At 40.5% G+C, this 18,123-nt stretch overlaps 1 protein-coding gene across 2 annotated transcripts in view; it reads right to left on the bottom strand.

Annotated features, from left to right (window-relative positions):
• The window catches only part of metap1 (methionyl aminopeptidase 1), a 33,275-nt gene that overhangs the window by 12,003 nt on the left and 3,149 nt on the right, over positions 1–18,123 (bottom strand). For both annotated transcript variants that reach the window (XM_061844859.1, XM_061844860.1), the window contains exons 2-4: positions 17,013–17,064; positions 14,952–15,061; positions 9,071–9,131 (exon numbers count right to left, since the gene is read on the bottom strand). In XM_061844859.1, coding sequence (XP_061700843.1) covers positions 9,071–9,131; positions 14,952–15,061; positions 17,013–17,064 — 223 coding nt within the window. The remainder of the gene's footprint in view (positions 1–9,070; positions 9,132–14,951; positions 15,062–17,012; positions 17,065–18,123) is intronic.

Genomic DNA, 18,123 nt, shown 5'->3' with positions numbered 1-18,123 from the left:
CACAAATTAGGCAGGGGGGGGGGCTACTAGTTTCAGGATATGCAATGTTCCTGGTACGGCTGCTGCTGCTTGTCACATCAAGGGAAATTATGGCATTGTTTTACAGGGGGGTAGATTGACAGAATGCATCAATTTACGTAATGATCTTAATAGTCTTCTCATCTATTACCAGCTGTTCTTGCAAAAAAGAAAAAGGAGCTTAAAATCCATACGCAGTGCTACACTTGACAGACTTGGCACAGGACACAGGGTGAACAAAGCAAGAATGTAGGACTAGACTGAAAAAGATTGTGACTGTACAGTCAGTCAACTTTGGGTTGCCTAAATATTAGACACTTGAGACAAAACACTGAATGACTCAAGTGTTTCATAAAAAAAAAATGTGTCTTGTTTAGTTAAAAACACTTGAGTCAGCCATTTACTGATCAATAATTTATGAAAATGATGATTACTGTAAGAACATCAGTTCCTTAGCAACAGTGACTTTCGATTTTAGGTTCTGCACAGTCCAGTCCCTTCTAACCAAGTTTCCACAGTGTGATTGCAATAATCAATTAAACCTTACTAACACATTAAGAGAGCACCTCAAGAAAAGATACAAATAAAGTATTTTCACAATAAGAATGACTTCAGTGCACATGTAAGAGTGGAAAACAAACATTTAATGGTGTAGAAATTATTTTGCACCAGCTAAATATGAGTGCTATTGTATGAAGCAATGGTGTGTGTTGTCCCCTGTAAAATCGTCAAAAAAGGAAAAGATTGTAACCATGCCTACCTGAGTAAAGATCTATGCAGGCAGATGACAGGAAAGTGAAGGTTGCCATGGCAATGAATGAATTGCCAAGAGAAGACAAGTTACGACTACTGTAAAGAGGTCATTATTACACAAAAACCTAAATTGCCGCAGATGTAAAAATTGTTGAGTTATTTATTTTAAATTAGAAGCTGATAAGTTCCAAGTGATCATACAGGGGAAAAAAAAGGAACAAAGTTACATGTTAGTGAATGATATTACTAGTGCAACCAAGTGAAGGAGAGCTACATAGTGTAGTGATCTGAAATATATTTAAGTGTTAGTTGCGAAAACATGTATTGTGTACAAAGAATGTAAAGAAAAGATGTCTGCAGTCCAAGCATTCTTCAGCCACATAAGAGGCATGACATTTCTGAGAAAAGCCTTTAATATGGCACATTTTTCTTGCTGCTCAGGACAACAAGGCTCACTCAACAATAAGGCAACATCAATAATAGTGTCGTCAAAAAAAAAAAAAAATTCTGTATCACTTAATCTTCAGTGTTTGAGGTATAGACCTTTTTTCCCCTCAGTTTCTATGGTTTGCATTGGTTTGTTTTCTGTTGTGGCACCATTTGAAAGAAGGAAGTGAAAGACAGTCACTACTCTTAGGGGGACTCAATAGGGGATTACTATTAAAAACTAAAAGAAAATATACTATGGTAATATTTTTGAAATTGTAAAATCATAACCTGTTTCACCCTGCCTCCCTGGTGAGGTGTTCCAGGCATGTCCCACCGGAAAGAAACCCCGGGGACAACCCAGGACACACTAGAGAGACTATGTCTCCCGGGTGGCTTGGGAACGCCTCGAGATCCCTCTGGAAGAGCTGGAAGAAGTGGCTGGGGAAAGGGAAGTCTGAGTATCCCTGCTGAACCTACTTCCCCCGTGACCTGACCCGGAGAAGCAGTAGAAAATGGATGGGTAACATGTTTCACTACACCACAGAGTGAGCTGCATGTCATCTTCATGTGAGACTCACCTCCCAAACTCAAGCAGCTATCACAGTCACCAAACATTGTCTAGATTATGTAATGGCGACAATCTGACGATGAAAGAGTAACTTAATTTCGAACACTCCCAATCTGAAAACTTGTTTCCAAAATTGAAAAAAATAAAAATAAAAAAAAATAAAAAATACCAGTGTCCCAGAATGGATTGTGTTCAGACTCAGAGGCAGCAGAATATGCATGAGTCTCAGTCAACAGTTAAGCAAATTAACTCATTCAGAAGATTTTGCGTTTGCTTGATGGAAAATACTAAATGGAGAAAATGTTTGAAGTAGACATTTTACATTTGCATTATAACACGCAACAACATATGATATTTTAAATAGCCCAGCAATCTGATTGTCTCATCCAAGATCTCCTCTGGTCCATAAACGCACGTCTCTCAGAGTACTCCACATACAGTTGAAGCAAGAAGTTTACATACACTGTGCAATAAAACATTTTTGTCTCACTATCTGAAGTCAAATTAGATTAAACCTCTCCTGTTAAAGGCAAGTCAGATCAACAAAATTATCGAATTTTGTTAAAGTGCCAATGACACCTTAACACTCACATTTTAAAATAGGTATTGTGATCAAAACTACAAATACTATTCATCACTTTGATGATAGCATTTTATAAAAGCGCAAAGTTGCGCAAGTGTGACTCGACACAATGCGCATCATAATGGCGGCCATATCTGTCTCTGATGTCATGTCCAGATATCACACTGGAGCTGTGGTATTGAAAACACACTGTGCCGAATGCAATGGCAGATAAACAAGAGCGATTTTCAGATTTTTCTGATGCCCCTTCTGAGACTGAAGCTCTTTTTGAGGAATAAAATATATCCGAAGCGAGAAGCAGAGCCATTTTACCATATTGTTTTGAGCCATATTTAGACGATATGCGGATCACTTCTCCACTGACAAGAATCCCCTACAGACACAGACAAGTGGGAAGACGGGGGACCCGATGAAATATTAAAAATGACTGGCCTATAATGCTTCGATTTCCTAACCCTTTTACAAGTTTTCTGTATGTCGCGTACTCAGGAGGACCCATGCCAGGCAAAGTAAATACATCAGGGGTGGCCAGACACCGTTGACCGGTGGAGAGGTGAGAGCGCCTTTCTCCTCCCCACCCCGTACGACTGCTCGTGCCCGCCTCCCCCGTCTGAACTACCTTTGCATCGGGGAAAATGGCGGCCCATGTGCATTGATACATTGAGCACCCCTGACGTACTTTATTAAAGGAAGACTCTCCGCAAAATTCATATGTACAATAAACCTTCCAATGCCAAGTAATATTATTAATACCTATATTTTGGACGTTAACTGAAAAAAATAAAAAAATAAAAAATGAAGAACATTTTTGAAATCAAAGCAAAATCTATATATGTGCCAGCTTTCACAGACAGACCCGGAAGAAACATCCTTGACCCTGCCCCTGACGTCACCACTGCTTAGCATTACAGACCATTCGTTCTAGCTAAGCAGTGATGTCACTTAGTTATAGCCTCTCATGCTGGTACTGTGTAAGCAACAACATAGTTCATGAGGCGGTACGGTGGTGCAGCTGTGTGAAGTTTGCATGTTCTCCCTGTGTCTGCGTATGTGTAACCTGCCTCCTGCCTGTTGTGTCTACGTGTGGGAGAACATGGGAGAAGGTTTTGTGGTCAGATGAGACCAAAATTTAACTTTTTGGTCATAATTACACTAACCGTGTTCGGAGGAAGACGAATGATGACTTCCATCCCAAGGACATCATCCCTACTGTGAAGCATGGGGGTGGTAGCATCATGCTTTGGGGGTGTTTTTCTGCACATGGGACACGACGACTGCACTGTATTAAGAAGAGGATGACCGCGGCCATGTATTGTGAGATTTTGGGGACAACCTCTTTCCTTTCTTTTTAGATTCTCTCTCTCTCTCTCTCTCTCACAGTGGACATGCACTTACATTGAAATTTTCAGACCCCTCCATGATTTCTAAGTGGGAGAACTTGCAATATAGCAGGTTGTTCAAATACTTATTTTCTTTATTGTATTCTCTACATCTAAACCAACTCCTCAGAAAAGCATCAAACAAATCTCTGCAGTCCATATAATGGGATTATTGTTCGTCGTTAGTGCCACGCCCCCTTTCCAACATTCAAGTTCCGCCTGTGTGTATTCTCAAACGCAGAGTCTTGAATATTGTACATCATGCTATTTTTGTTTTGTTTATTTGCAATTATTTTTCACAAAAATCGGCTACAAAATGCCAGATAGTGGAGGTTCTCTGTTCGATGAAACGTATCCATTAACAATGGGGTGTCACAACAGCAAGGACTGCAGACGTGGCAAGCGCTGATTGGCTGTCAGTTTTCCAGCCGGGCTCATTGGAATGTCTGAGTGAGAGAGTAATTTCGATAATACTTTTCCAATTTAAGATGTTTCTTGGTGAAATCTGTGGATAACTCTGGCATTAAAAGAAACACTGAACCCTCATCTGCTAACTTTTAATGTGTGCACCCATTCCTATAATTTTGGGGAGAGTCTTTAAGCTATTATGACGCGGATCTTTTGTTACATTCTGAGAGGAGTCTATTATGTCGTCAGTTGTGGATTTCTAGAATGTTTCTATAAGGATTAGGATGGCTGTCGATGGAACTTTTTATTAATACTGCTGCTTTTGGACAAGTACACAAGTACATGGACGCCACACTGCCATTCCGTCATTAGGACACATCTGGAAACATTCGCTGTTAATAACATTTGCCTATTATGAACATTAATTCAACTCTGTTGACTCTACATCTTTGTACTTCTATTTTGTGTTGATTATTGTTTAGTGTTACATTGAATTGGGTGTGATTAAATTGTCTTAGATGCAATACAACTGCTTTGTTATATTTTGCCGATTTGACCAAGGGGATTTATTCTAAATTCACACGCAACGTATGCTATAAACCAGGGGTCTTAAACTCAATTTACCTCGGGACCGCTGGAGGCAGCAACCGGCTGAGGCTGGCCCACAGCCTCGTCGCACATGCACTCGCAAACAATTTCAATTAGAAATTTACAAGAAATTGCAAACTTCTTAAACATCTTTTAAAAAAAAAACAAACATTAAGATAAACGAGGAGGCAACACAGTGGTGCAACTGGTTAGACCGTTGGCCTCACAGTTCTGAGGTCCGGGATTCAAATCCTGGCGCCGCCTGTGTGGAGTGCATGTTCTCCAGGCACTCCGGTTTCCTCCCACATCTCCAAAAACATACATTAATTAACTATAAATTGGCCTTCGGTGTGATTGTGAGTGTGACTGTTGTCTGTCTCGATGTGCCCTGCGATTGGCTGGCAACCAGTTTAGAGTGTACCCCACCTCCTACCTGATGATAGCTGGGATTGCCACTAGCACCACCGCGACCCTTGTGAGGATAAGCGGCTCAGAAAATGAAATTAATGAAAAAAGATAAAGATGCTTGTCAACAATTTGTGTACATTTGTGTACTAGTAAAATGCTACATGGTAAAGGTGCTGTAATTTTCATTGAGAAAAATATTTCTCTGCTTACACATACCCGAGAGCCATATACCCCACCATGATTGGTTGGCTTTGCACACAACACTGTAAAAGTGCCATGCATGTAAAACTCAAGGGCCACACTAACAATCTTTCATATTAAGGTAGTCAGAACATATTTGTGGCCTGCAGGCCGCCAGTTTGAGACCACAGCTACAGACCTTGTGCACCTACGTCACCGAAATCACGTGATTGGCCATATTGCCGGTCAACCAGAGTATTGTTCAATGGTAAGTCGGTTGGAGACGACACGAAAATAAGTCTAATAGCACGATGCCCAGAGTTTTGTCCGATACAGTTAATCATTTAGAAGGTGATAATAAATAAAGGTACGTGGAAAAAAAAAGAGACACTTGACATAAATGACCCATATTTAATGCTGAAGTCGATGCTTTCACTGATAAGAAATTGGACTGTTAATTCGCTTCCGCTTGTTTTAGACAACTGGACATACACATGTATCTGGTGAGTAAGTTGTTGAGATTCACACAGAAAAGTTTGAAAGTGCATAAAAGTCTGGACGCATACAAATACTTCTTTGCTAGATCTCTTCTCAATGGGAAGACAGCTCGTGAAAGTAGAAGTGTGTTTGGCGACAAGTTAACCTTTGCCGAAATCCATGGATCTTTTTAGCTAGTGTTCAATACAAAAAACAATATTTAAATAAATGACCCCTGGTTTTACGCAAAATCGGACTCATTAACTATGATTGGAAAAAACAAACAAAAAAAAGAGGACAAGCGAGTCGGCTCCTCCGTAGAATTTCCCAAGAAGTATTTATAATGCCAAGTTGGCTCAATTGAGAACAACAAAAAAAAGTGACGGGGTCGCCTCCAACGTAGAAGCGTGTTGCAGCCACACGTTAAATTTCGGTAAACTGCTCCGTGAGAAGTTTTGTATTTTTTTAAATATGTATTGTTCTCAAATGAGTCCAGTGCAAAAAAAATAAATAAACCGGTGGGATAGGCTTCAGCCCCCGTACACGGAAGCGTGTTGCGGCCACATGTTAACCTACGTAAACCTCTCTCTGACAGACGGTTTATTTTCTTTTTTAAATATGCATTGGACTCATTTGAGAACAACAACTGACAGGAAGAGGTTTACCAAAGTTTAACGTGTGGCTGCAACACGGTTCTGTGTACGTTGGAGACGACTCCCTGTCTTTATTTATTTAGTTTTTTTAAACGCATTGTTCTCAAATGAGCCAACTTGGCATTATAAATACTTCTTGGGAATTTGAGCTGAGAAGAATAATTTCTACCTGAAATAAAGTGATCGCTACACAGTCGTGTGTATTTGGTTGGGCACCATCCATCACGTTGAATTGCCGAAATCCATCGATCTTTTCAGCTGGTATTCTATAGAATGACCTCTTTGAGTATCTGTCTCATCTGTAGTAACAACCAACAGCACAACAAGTCTCGGCATGATGAATATTCTGCTCTGGTTCAATGTCCCCCACACTGTCGAGCAGCTCTTTTTGACCGGCAATATGGAGCCATGAAAATGGTGACGTCACATGCACGAGCTCTATATACTGAGACAAATTAGCCTTCCCCCAACTATTTATTTTTTTTAACAGCTCTATAGTATAGAGTCTAGTATAGTATATAGAGTCTATACACACGTGTCATTTGCAACCCACAAAGCTCTTATCCTTTGCATCTGTGGAATCCATTTTTCACAACAATTTGGGTCTTTTGGAAACGTGTGAAGAGTGAATTCATTCTCCAGCGAGCAAAATCCAGCATCACAATGAGCTGCCATTTTTGTCCAAAATATGCAAATTAATCCCAGAACAAACCTTGTGAAGATGCTGGATGAAGCTGGTAAGAAAGTGGCATTATCCTTCTTTTCCTTTTGGCTTGTCCCTTTTTCCATCTAAGCCTATCTCGTGCATTTTCCTCTCTAACACCCACTGTCCTCATGTCCTCCCTCCCAACATCCATCAACCTTTTCTTTGGTCTTCCTCTTGCCATTACTCCTAAAGAAACCTAAATAAAGACATTATTGTTTGCAAAAAGACACCAAGATAAAGATCTTGACTTTAGGGGACATATCCTGAGGTCTGATGAAACTAAGGTGGAGGTGTTTGGCCATAACGACCAACATTAAATCTGGAGGAAAAAGGGGGAAGCTTGTACACCTGACAACACCATATACCAACTGTGAAGCATTGAGGTCGCGGCATCATGTTCGTATAAAAAAAGAAATGGAAAAAAAGAACATTACATGGCAATATTAAGGCAACATCAAGACACCAGCCAGGAAGCTAAAACTTGGGCGCACATGAGTTTTCCAAATGGACAATGACCCTAAGCATACTGTCAAAATGGTTTGAGGACAACAAAATCAATGTCTTGGAGTCCCCATCACAAAGCCCCGATTTGAATCCTATCAAAAATCTGAAAAGGTGTGTGTGGGCAAGCCAAATGACAAACCTGACTCAGCTTCACCAGTTGTGTCAGGACGAATGGGCCAAGATTCCAGCAGCGTACTGTCAGAAGCTTGCGAAAGGTTACCCAAAATGTTTCAATCATCATGCATTTCAAAGGTGAGGTATGTCGTCAAGGTGAAGAATGAGTCCTATTGGGTATTTTTGGCCTGTGGGACTCCTGAGGTAGCTGATGGGTACCAGTTGGCCAAGCGGAATGCAGCTTTGGTGGTTAATAAGGCAAAAACATTTGTATGGGAGGAGTTTGGTGAGGCCATATAGAAGGACAAGACGGCTTTGAGGAAATTCTAGTCCACTGTCCGGTATCTCAGGAAGGGGAAGCAATGCACCGTCAATATGTATAGAGAGGCTAGGGCGCTGCTAACCTCGACTCCGGACAATGGGAGTCAGTGGGGAAAAAAATTTAAAGACCTCCTCAATTCCATTGACCCACCTTCTATTAAAAAGCAGAGTCTGGATTCTCTGAGGCTGGCTTTTCTATGTCCAGGGTTGAGGTCACCAAGGTACTTAAAAAGCTCCTCGGTGCAAAGGCCTCGGGGGGTGGATGACATTTGCCCAGAGTTCCTAAAGGCTCTAGATGTTGGGATGTCCTGGTTGACCAAATCTGGCCCCCTTTGCAAAAAGTTTGGACACCCCTGGACTATGCCCAACCAGTCTACATGTGTTTTGTGGACTTGGAGAAGGCGTTCAACCATACCTCCAGGGAGTCACAGACTTTTCGTAGCCTAGTACTGAATCAGTACGACCACACCAAAGCTTGAGAATAAAATGGGAACCAATGTGAGCAAATTTACCTACAAATTGGCATAGATACTTTTAGATGTAAAACTTGAAATACCAATTTTAACAGACAGAAGTGAACTTTGTCATGGATCATAATCTGGACGCGAAAGAATCTTTTCAATCTCTTCTTTTTTTTTTTTATATTTGGGAGTTAGGCCATTGGCATGGCATATCCCACCTTAGTCCTCCTACCTTGCATTGCAGAGGACTTTACTGCGCATGTCAAACTTTTAACAAGTCAATTGGGAAATTAAATATGACAATCACCATCATCAACTAACAGGAACATTTTGAGTATTTTGTAAGTAATATATACAGTACATTTCAGTCAAAACCTATGCCACCAGAAAGACTCAGAACAACACTATTTTCTTTATATATTTACCCTCTTGTTAAATTCACTCTGAAATTTTCTTCATACCAAAACACCATCCAGAGAAATTCCTTAAAGACATTTTTTCAGATGAGAAGCTTTGTTACCTCTTGGATGATCAGCATAGTCAGGTCTTTGGATTTCATTGGGTACAGGCCGTAAAGGTGTCTAAAGGGAAAAAGGTGGCATAATTAATGATATAATTTCCTTTTTCAAAAAACGGCTTTTAATTATTTTTTTAAATATTTTGTTTCTGCACATACAAAATTTACTATTGACATTATTTTTTTACTATATTACTTTTGGCTCCCCTACATTTAAAAGTACTCTGAAGGCACTTAACTACCGCACTGGATTCACAGACAGTGCCTCCCATGCGAACAATGGAACAAGCACAGATATTGGGGGGGGGGGGGGAGGAGAGGAGAGTTTCCTCCTGGATATTTTTTGCTCCTATCGGAACACAGCGTGCACAGCACTTTGCCGTGAATGTCCACTTTTTGTATCTGTTCGGTGAGACATGTTGATACCGTTTTCGGTCCTATCTTCACGGTTACACTTTTTTCAAGCCATGCCCGTCTGAAACAGTTTTTGGTTCGAGCATCCTTGTCACTTGATCTTCATCCTTTTTTTCTAACACTTTCGCCATCGTAAAACTTTGAAGACACAGTCGCTCAGTTCGCGCTAAATCCCACGCGCCATTACTTGGCGAACAAACAAGCTACACTGCGATTTTTGAGAACCGAGAACACATGTACATGGCAATGGTGAAACTCGATTAACCACTAACACGATTGGATCGTTATACTGTATAACTCTGTTGTCCAATCGAGTAATCTGCCCCAAACAAGTTTTAATGTTTATGTCGCAAAATGCAAATATTTACACTACCGAGCAAGTTAGAACGGCATATGATAGTCGTGCTTGTGCTAGCACTAAGCTGAACTTGCAGCTCGTAGCCCACCACCGAGAGGCAGGCGCACGATACCCCCCCCCCCCCTGAAATTTTCTCAACGGATTTGCGCTTATCTCGAGAATGGTCATTTTGGTCTGAAAAAGTCGGAAATCCGCCGATCAGCGGAAAATTGTCATCCCTGCTTAAGTCAAAATTCGAGTTAAGTAGCTAATGTAGCAACGGCTCTCAGTCGTAGACCGAGGACTCCCTGTATAAATATCAATTGTCTATAAAATTGCTATAAGTACAGATCTACATAACATTGTATCCTTATTAACATTAAAGAAAACAAAAAATAAATTAAAAAGTAAAAATATAGTTCACCTTAAAGAACAACTTTAGTAACATGAACATAATCTTGATAGTGAAAAATAAAATGAAATAAATTAAAATTCAGTTCAGCAACATTAGCTCAAGAGCACAATATACAAAACAATGAACAAATCTGCGATTGTGTGGGTTTTTTTGCACTGAACAATTTGGTACGCTACCTTATATGATGCTAACAGTGCTCGCTGGTTTACTGAAGTCGCTTTCACAAAGCGGGATGATTGTTGGCAATATGCAGCATGTTTTTGCTGAAAAAAATCCAGCGTCCTATCAGCATGACTGGGGTGTCATTTCTTTAAGTGGCACAATAATTTATTTAGCTTCATGCTTCCAACATTTTTAGACACAGCAAACACACACGCCTTTTCTCATCTCCCACTGTCGTCACAATGAAGCCAAGCGCTACATACACTTAATCAAATTTTCTCTTCTTGGGTTTCGGTGACTTTCTTTTGTCTGATTGTCTTTGTCCGCCTTTATTTTGGGCCTGCTACACCCACCAAGAACTTTTGGACTTCAGATACTGACACAAAATGGCAGTTTCAAGCGACTTTCCCCACAAACACAACATTCCAGACAAGCTAGCGAGACCGCCAGGCTTGCTGTCAATTGACCCCTCCGTACAGGGCACTTAACCACGCCTCCTGAAGTGACGTCACGCCACGTGCGCTCACGTAAGACAAACAGTAAAAATGGCAAATACAATACAATACATTCTGAACTGAGAGACTCTATGCTTCTGATTTCATTCAAATCAACGATATATTATAGATTCTAAATACAATACATTCTTAACTGAGAGAGACGCCATGCTTCTGATTTTATTCAATCATTCACACGTAGCAATGTTATGCTAGCGCAGAACGTCTCATTCATTTATACGAGACGTGAATTAAAAATCAAATTTAGGGCATATCTTCGTGCAAACACAGTCTGGTTAAGCTTCGGCCGCGAGCCAGCAAGAAATCGATACGTTTGTGCAGTCCGATCATCGCTAAATATCGCTCAACAAAGAATAAGTGTGTCAATCGTTCACACGTAGCAGTGTTATGCCAGCGGAGAACGTCTCATTCATTTATACGAGACGTGTATTAAAAATCAAATTTAGGGCATATCTTTGTGCAAACACCGTCTGGTTAAGCTTCTGGCCGCGAGCCAGCAAGAAATCAATACGTTTGTGCAGTCCGATCATCGCTAAATATCACTCAACAAAGAATAAGTGTGTCAATCGTTCACACGCAGCAGTGTTATGTTAGCGAAGAACTTCGAATTCATTTATACGTGACATGTATTGAAAATCAAATATATGGCATACCTTCGTGCAAACATATGTGTTCCGGTTGATATTAGATGGATTTAGTTGATGATGCGGTCTTCCACAAAGTTTGATCCATCGAAGGCATTTTTCGTACTGGGTCTTCGGTTTTGGAAAGGGTACGAATCGAACTCCACCAACTAGCCTTTCAGGATACCTGTTGTCACTATTACAAAGTCCGTGACTACACCTCTTAACCATATTTTTTGTTAAATAACCCAAATACGCGATAAAACGCTAACTAAACCTATACTGGACCATTCAATGTTGTCAGAGAAAATGGCGGGAGCAAAAACGGGCTTTGGTCTATGCAGATCTCTGGCATCTGATTGGTCAGTGACGCGGATTGCGCAATATCCACGGAGGGGTCAATTGTTATCAGTCTAGAAAGCAGCACAGGCAAGGGAGAGGAAGCAGAAGTGAGACTATTTGTCCAGCCGCCTGCTCAGGCTCCAAATGGTAGTATGTAGCTAGCAAAAGTGCCGCACCCTGCACTGCTGGGATCGGACTGAAAACTCTGGCAAAAGCAGAGGTAGTGGGGGCTGTGTGTATGTGCAACACGACTGGTGCAACAACAGTGTGGTTTTTGAGACACTGTTCAAATGTCCGTAAAATGCTGGCCCTTTTATGTCCCGAGGGAGCTAACTGTAGTCATGATCACGGCTGTTTAAAGCACACCAGATACTAAAACTGCACTCTTCTCTATTGATAAACAGCAGTGGACCCACCCTGAACACGTTGACATTATAGCCGGGTACTTTAACAAGGCCAATCGGAAGACTGTACTCTCGAAGTTCAACCTGCATGTGAAATGTCCAACAAATAGTGGAAACACGTTGGAGCATTAAGCACTGCTATAGAACCACACCTCTCCCCCCATATTGGTGAGTCAGAGATGCTCAGACGCAGATCCAAGCTACTACAAAGACTATCAACCTGGCCAGAGAATTCATGTCTAATTTCAACAGACTGGGACCTTTTTGTACACCAAAACTGTGTGTACTAAACTTTGTACAAACTGTCAGTGTGAGGAAAAACATCAATCCAAATCAGAAACCCTGGATGACAAGCCAGGTCCGTTCACTCCTCTGGGCCCGCGACACTGCCTTCAGATCTGGTGACAGAGTTCTTTACATTACAGCTGGACTTCAACTGAAAAAAAGGTATCAAAAACACAAAAAGAGTACAAGAGGAGGATAGACTCCCATCTTGCCAACAGATCTCAGGAAGTGGGCAGGGTCTTCAGAGCCTCACAAACTTCAGAGGCTGAGATGCGACACAAAAACACATAGCAGGGTCATTGCCAGAGGAGCTCAACAGCTTCTATGCTCACTTTGAATCATCTCATCGACACTTAGCTGCTCCAGTGCTCCCCCCTCCAGGCTGCAGTAACTCCCCACTTACTGTACAAGAGCACAAAGTGAGGTGTATGCTCCAGACTGTGAACCCTGCATAGGCTGGTGGCCCAGACGGAGTACCAGGCAATGTGCTCGGAACGTACCCACCAGTTGTCCAGAGTCTTCTGCAAGATCTTTAACTTCTCACTGGCCCAAGCAGTCATCCCCACTTGTTTGAAATTTATAACAATCATTCCCATCAACAAAAAAAATCCTTAACTAGCCTCAATGACTATCGCACTGTTGCACTCAAACCTGTCATTATAAAGCACTTCAAGGAGCTGGTTCTCAAATACATTAAAGACTGTCTCCTCCCCAACTTCAACTCCCACCAGCTTGCATACCGAGTGAATATATCCACAAAAGGCTCCATCGGGATGGTTCTGCACATTGTGTTGAGTCACCTGGAACAACTCCTGAGCAATCCGAGAATGCTCTATGTGGATTATACTCGGCCTTTAACAGAATCATCCTGGACATTCTGATAATTAAACTGGATATCTTGGACCTCCTTCTTCTCACATAAACCAGGATTAAGGACTTTGTGACCAACAGACCATGAAAATCGGCTCCCACATTTCTTCCACCCGTACATGGAGCACCATCTCACCACAGGGCTGTGTAGTAAGCCCCCTCCTGTGGTGTCCCAACACCTTTGACTGCAGCCCAGTCTACAAAAATAACATCTTCAGATTCACTAACAACACAACAGTGGTCTGATCTCAAAGGGAGACGAGGCACCAGAGAGAGAGGAGGTCCAGAACCTCACAACCTGGCGTATCTGGCACTGAAGACTATAAAAATAAAGGAGATCATTGTGGACTTTAGGAGGAACTCAACCACTCTTCACCAACGGTGAGTGTGTGGAGATAGTCCGCATACTCAGCTTCCTGGAAGTGTTGATTTCTGAGGACATCTCCTGGAGAGACAACACCTCAGTGGTCATCAGGAAGGTTCAACAGTGTCTCCACTTCCTGAGAGAGCTCAGGAAAAACAATCAGGCTACCCTGGTTGGCTGCCCTCTGCGGCAGGCAGACATTTATTCCTCTTGGTATAGTCAGTATATCTGAGAACACTTGGCCAAAGGGGGGGGGGGGGGGGAGAAAAAAAAAAAAAGAAAAAAAAACCCTTTCCGATTTCCTACATTTCAGAACTGGGCAAGGTTGGTAGGTAGGTAGGCAGGCAGGCAGGCAGGCAGGTAGGCTTTTTATTTCAAAAAAATATTTTTACATTGCCTAATTTTAACTCTACATCCGACATCCATGTAACCATGAATCTGTTATACCCTCAGTCTCTGAGCCTGGCAGAATGTATTATTTATTAAACAACAACTTGCAACTATTAAAATCCATCTGAATAATGTGATAGAAAAAGTATTGTATATTATTCTTTGTTGAATACAAGTCAAATGCTGAAACTCTACAGTGATTGGATTTTTAAAAAAGTAAACTTTATACAATGTAACAGTTCAACCAGTTGTGAATCATGTGATTTACACTGATCATGGGTCCTTTGAAGATAAAGTTTCATTTTTTTCTTTGCTCCATATGGTCTTTGTGTGAAACAATGCCAAAAATCGGACATGGGAAAACATGAAAATGTAACTTGACTTGGTTGGCTCAGTAACATGATGACAGAAGATCTGTGTGGAGGAGTGGGCCAAAATCCCTCCTGCAGTGTGTGCAAACCTGGTGAACAACTACAGGAAATGTTTGACCTCTGTAATTGCAAACAAACAATTCTCAGGTGTTCAAATACTTATTTGCAGCTGTGTCACAGAAATAAATCGTTAAAAAAAAAAAATCATACATTGTGATTTCTGGATTTTTCTTTTTAAATTATCTCTCTCAATGTGGACACGCACCTACGAGGAAAATTTCGACCCCTCCAAGATTTCTAAGTCGGAGACCTTGCAATATAGAAGGGTGTCCAAATACTTAAATTTCTTCACTGTAGCAATAAAAATTGGAGTTTTTAATTAGACAACTCACCAATGGGTAGTAAGGGCGAAGTTTCCCCGTATAGCGGTACCCAGGCCATGGTTCTGTGTTGATGTCTTTCTCCACACAGTTCTTACATTCATTCTGGTTCTTGTCTTCCTCTGATGAAACAATGCCCAATTTTTTACAAGACCTGGCAGCAAAGTCATTTCACAGTTGTCTTTGATCATCTTACAATTAAGTATAAAACAAACTAATATAACCACACTTTATTCCTTTGGGGGAATGCTTGTGGGATAGTAGAGCCAGACACACTACAATACGTTGATTGGTCAAGAAAAGGAATGTAAATGGAAGACAAAACAATTGAACAAAAAAGTAAGGGGATGACCAGATGGGATTTATTATTAATTGTACTTGTGCAAATGTGTCAAAACATGACACTGTAATGTGTTTATTTTCCCCCTGGCAAATAATCAGTTTTCAAACGAAAATTTTTTTGCTTTGGTTTCCGAAGGAAAAAAAAAAATTGGTATTCGAACACCCCGACCAGCTGACCCACGACGATTTGTTATTGTGCTTTTGAATGCACCCCCGAAAAAAAAGGAAAGAATGTAACGTGCGTGACGCAACCAATAGACCCACACATTCCTCTGCACGCGGACGTGTCCCGGTAATGACTTTTTTTCTTCCAATTGAGCAATATTAACCCTCGATAATGGCTCCAAAGATGGCAAGTGAAAGTGCTGGTGCCGAAAAAAGAAAAGTGGTGCGTAAAACTGTCGACTTCGAGTAAGATTTGATCGCCAAATACGAATCTGGTGTGCGTGTTTCTGAGCTATCGAAGAAGTATGGCATGGCAAAATCGAGGATCAGCACCATTCTAAAACAAAAGGATGCCGTCAAAGCAAGTGATGTTGCTAAAGGAGCAACTGTGTTGACCAAGCAGAGGTCACAGATCTTGAGGAAGTCGAAAGGTTGCTTCTTATCCTGATTAGGGTGAAGGCAGGAAGCATGTGTCAAGTGCTGATATAAAAGCTATCTGTGCTAAATGGAACGACATCCATAATTCTGTAGAACTCCATCACCCTAACAAAGCAGAATGTTGCAGAGCACTGCAAAATTTCAATGACATTATGAGCCACTTCAGGAAGGTGCTCAATAGACGGCTGAAACAGTCTATATTAGATTCTTTCGTTATTAAAAAGGAGCGAGTCACCCCCACCGAAGACATTTAAAACAGTTTTGCATTGCTTTTTTCTTTTGTTCCATTAGCCCTACCTCTGGTTGCAAGTTATATTTTTTGTACGTTACGTACTTTCTGTGCAAATAAACAATTTGTTTATTTTTTTCCGCCTCATTATTGCTTGTTTTAAGTTATTCTGCACTTTTGTTGATAAAAAAAGGTCTACAAGGCTGGGGGCCGAGTCGCTACAGATACGGCAATGCACTCCCAGTCTAGCATACTCTATTACTAAAGCATACATGTTAAGCAAAAAATATTTCTTAAATGATTTAATTATATAAAGTATTTAAATTATACATGTATTTCTACTTATCAGGAAAAGCTTAAAAAAAAAACTAAAAAAATGTTTAGGCTTGGAACGCATTATTTCATTTTCCATTCGTTGTAATGAGAAAATGCGCTTAGGTTTTCGAATGTTGCACTTTTCAACCAGCCTTCTGGAACGGATTGTGATCGAGAACCAAGGCACCACTGTGTGTGTGTGTGTGTATATATAATATATAAATCAAAATCTACAGAAACAAAAATGGATGTATCTGTCTGAACCCTTCATACAATATATATATATATATATATATATATGGAAGATGAATGAATGGATTTTTAGGATTGATGCATTTATGTTATGTAGGTGAGGTGGTGTGATTTTGTAGTTTAATACAAGACACCAGCAAATGTAGCAAGACGAGGTACTATATCCTGTATATATACACACTTGTGTCTATCCATCCATTTTCTAAGCTACTCATTCTCACAAGGGTCACGGGAGTGCCAGAGCCAATCCCAGTTAACTTTGGGCGAAAGGCAGTGCTGGTTAAATCAATGTTTCTTAAAACAAACTACTCACACTGAACACTAATACTTACTTGCTTTTTTGTGCAGCAACTTGTGAGATGCCCAGCTCCCCTTGAAACATTCCTGGAGACAAAAATAGTGTAAAAACTCTCAAAAGTGAGGTCAATGGGTAAATAGCATCCACCAGCAAATAGCCTTTTCAAATCTGCTTTGGCATGCATTCTAAAAAAATAAAATTAAAAACATGTAAGAAAAGGAAAAAAAAAACTGAGTTACTGTGCCGAGAATACCATGCTTCTATTTTAACTCATCCTTTACTTTCGAACCAGAGGAACCAAGAAATAAAAACAGGGACAGCTGCTGCAAACTCAATCTTGTCATGTCATCTTCCTTACGATAGCTACTGACCTAAATTACTTGCTGGCCATAGTGGGTGCACTTTACAAAGAATACACACTTGAGTGTAGTTTAGTTTGTGTAAAACCTTTTAAAAAAGAAAAAAAACTTCAAACATTCATTCAAACACCCTGCCACATTTACTCTTCTCTGTCTTGTCAGTAAAAAGTAATTCAAATGGACTGTTTTCAGAATGCCAATAAAATAAAATGCATTGACAGCATTGAGTTCAAGGCAAAAAGGCCATGATATTACATGAGCTTGTTATTTGAGTGTTTGTTTTTTTGTAAGTTTTAAAAGTCCATGTAGGTAGTCATGTTCAGACGAATATGTTTGAAAAAAATGAAGATAATTGGGGTAAAATTGTATACATTTTGATAAAATATTTAAAAATTGCTCAAGACCTTTGAAGTTTATACAAATGCATATTATTTTGGATTTGTTCCGTACTGTGTGATGCATTGATAAAGTATAATTGTAACAATCTATGCTAATGGCAGAAATGGACTTGGTTGAAAATGCAGTCAACATACAGCAAATCCTGGGGATCAAGGGAGTAGTTTTTTTTTTTTTGCATCACCAAATTAATCAAGACAAGCAAAATGCCCAAAACCAAAAATTCACTCAAACTTATCCAATAAGTATCTCAGATAGTTTGTGACAAAAACATCCTTAACTTCTACTAAACCAGGGGTGCTCAATGGGTCGACCACAGTTTCGGTCAATTGACCCCTCCGTACAGGGCACTTAACCACGCCTCCTGAAGTGACGTCAGGCCACGTGTGC

Source organism: Syngnathoides biaculeatus, chromosome 15 (assembly GCF_019802595.1).
Source record: "Syngnathoides biaculeatus isolate LvHL_M chromosome 15, ASM1980259v1, whole genome shotgun sequence".
In the NCBI taxonomy this organism is placed as follows: domain Eukaryota; kingdom Metazoa; phylum Chordata; class Actinopteri; order Syngnathiformes; family Syngnathidae; genus Syngnathoides; species Syngnathoides biaculeatus.
Note: the sequence above shows the minus strand (reverse complement) of the source record. Positions and strands in the feature narration are given on the sequence as shown.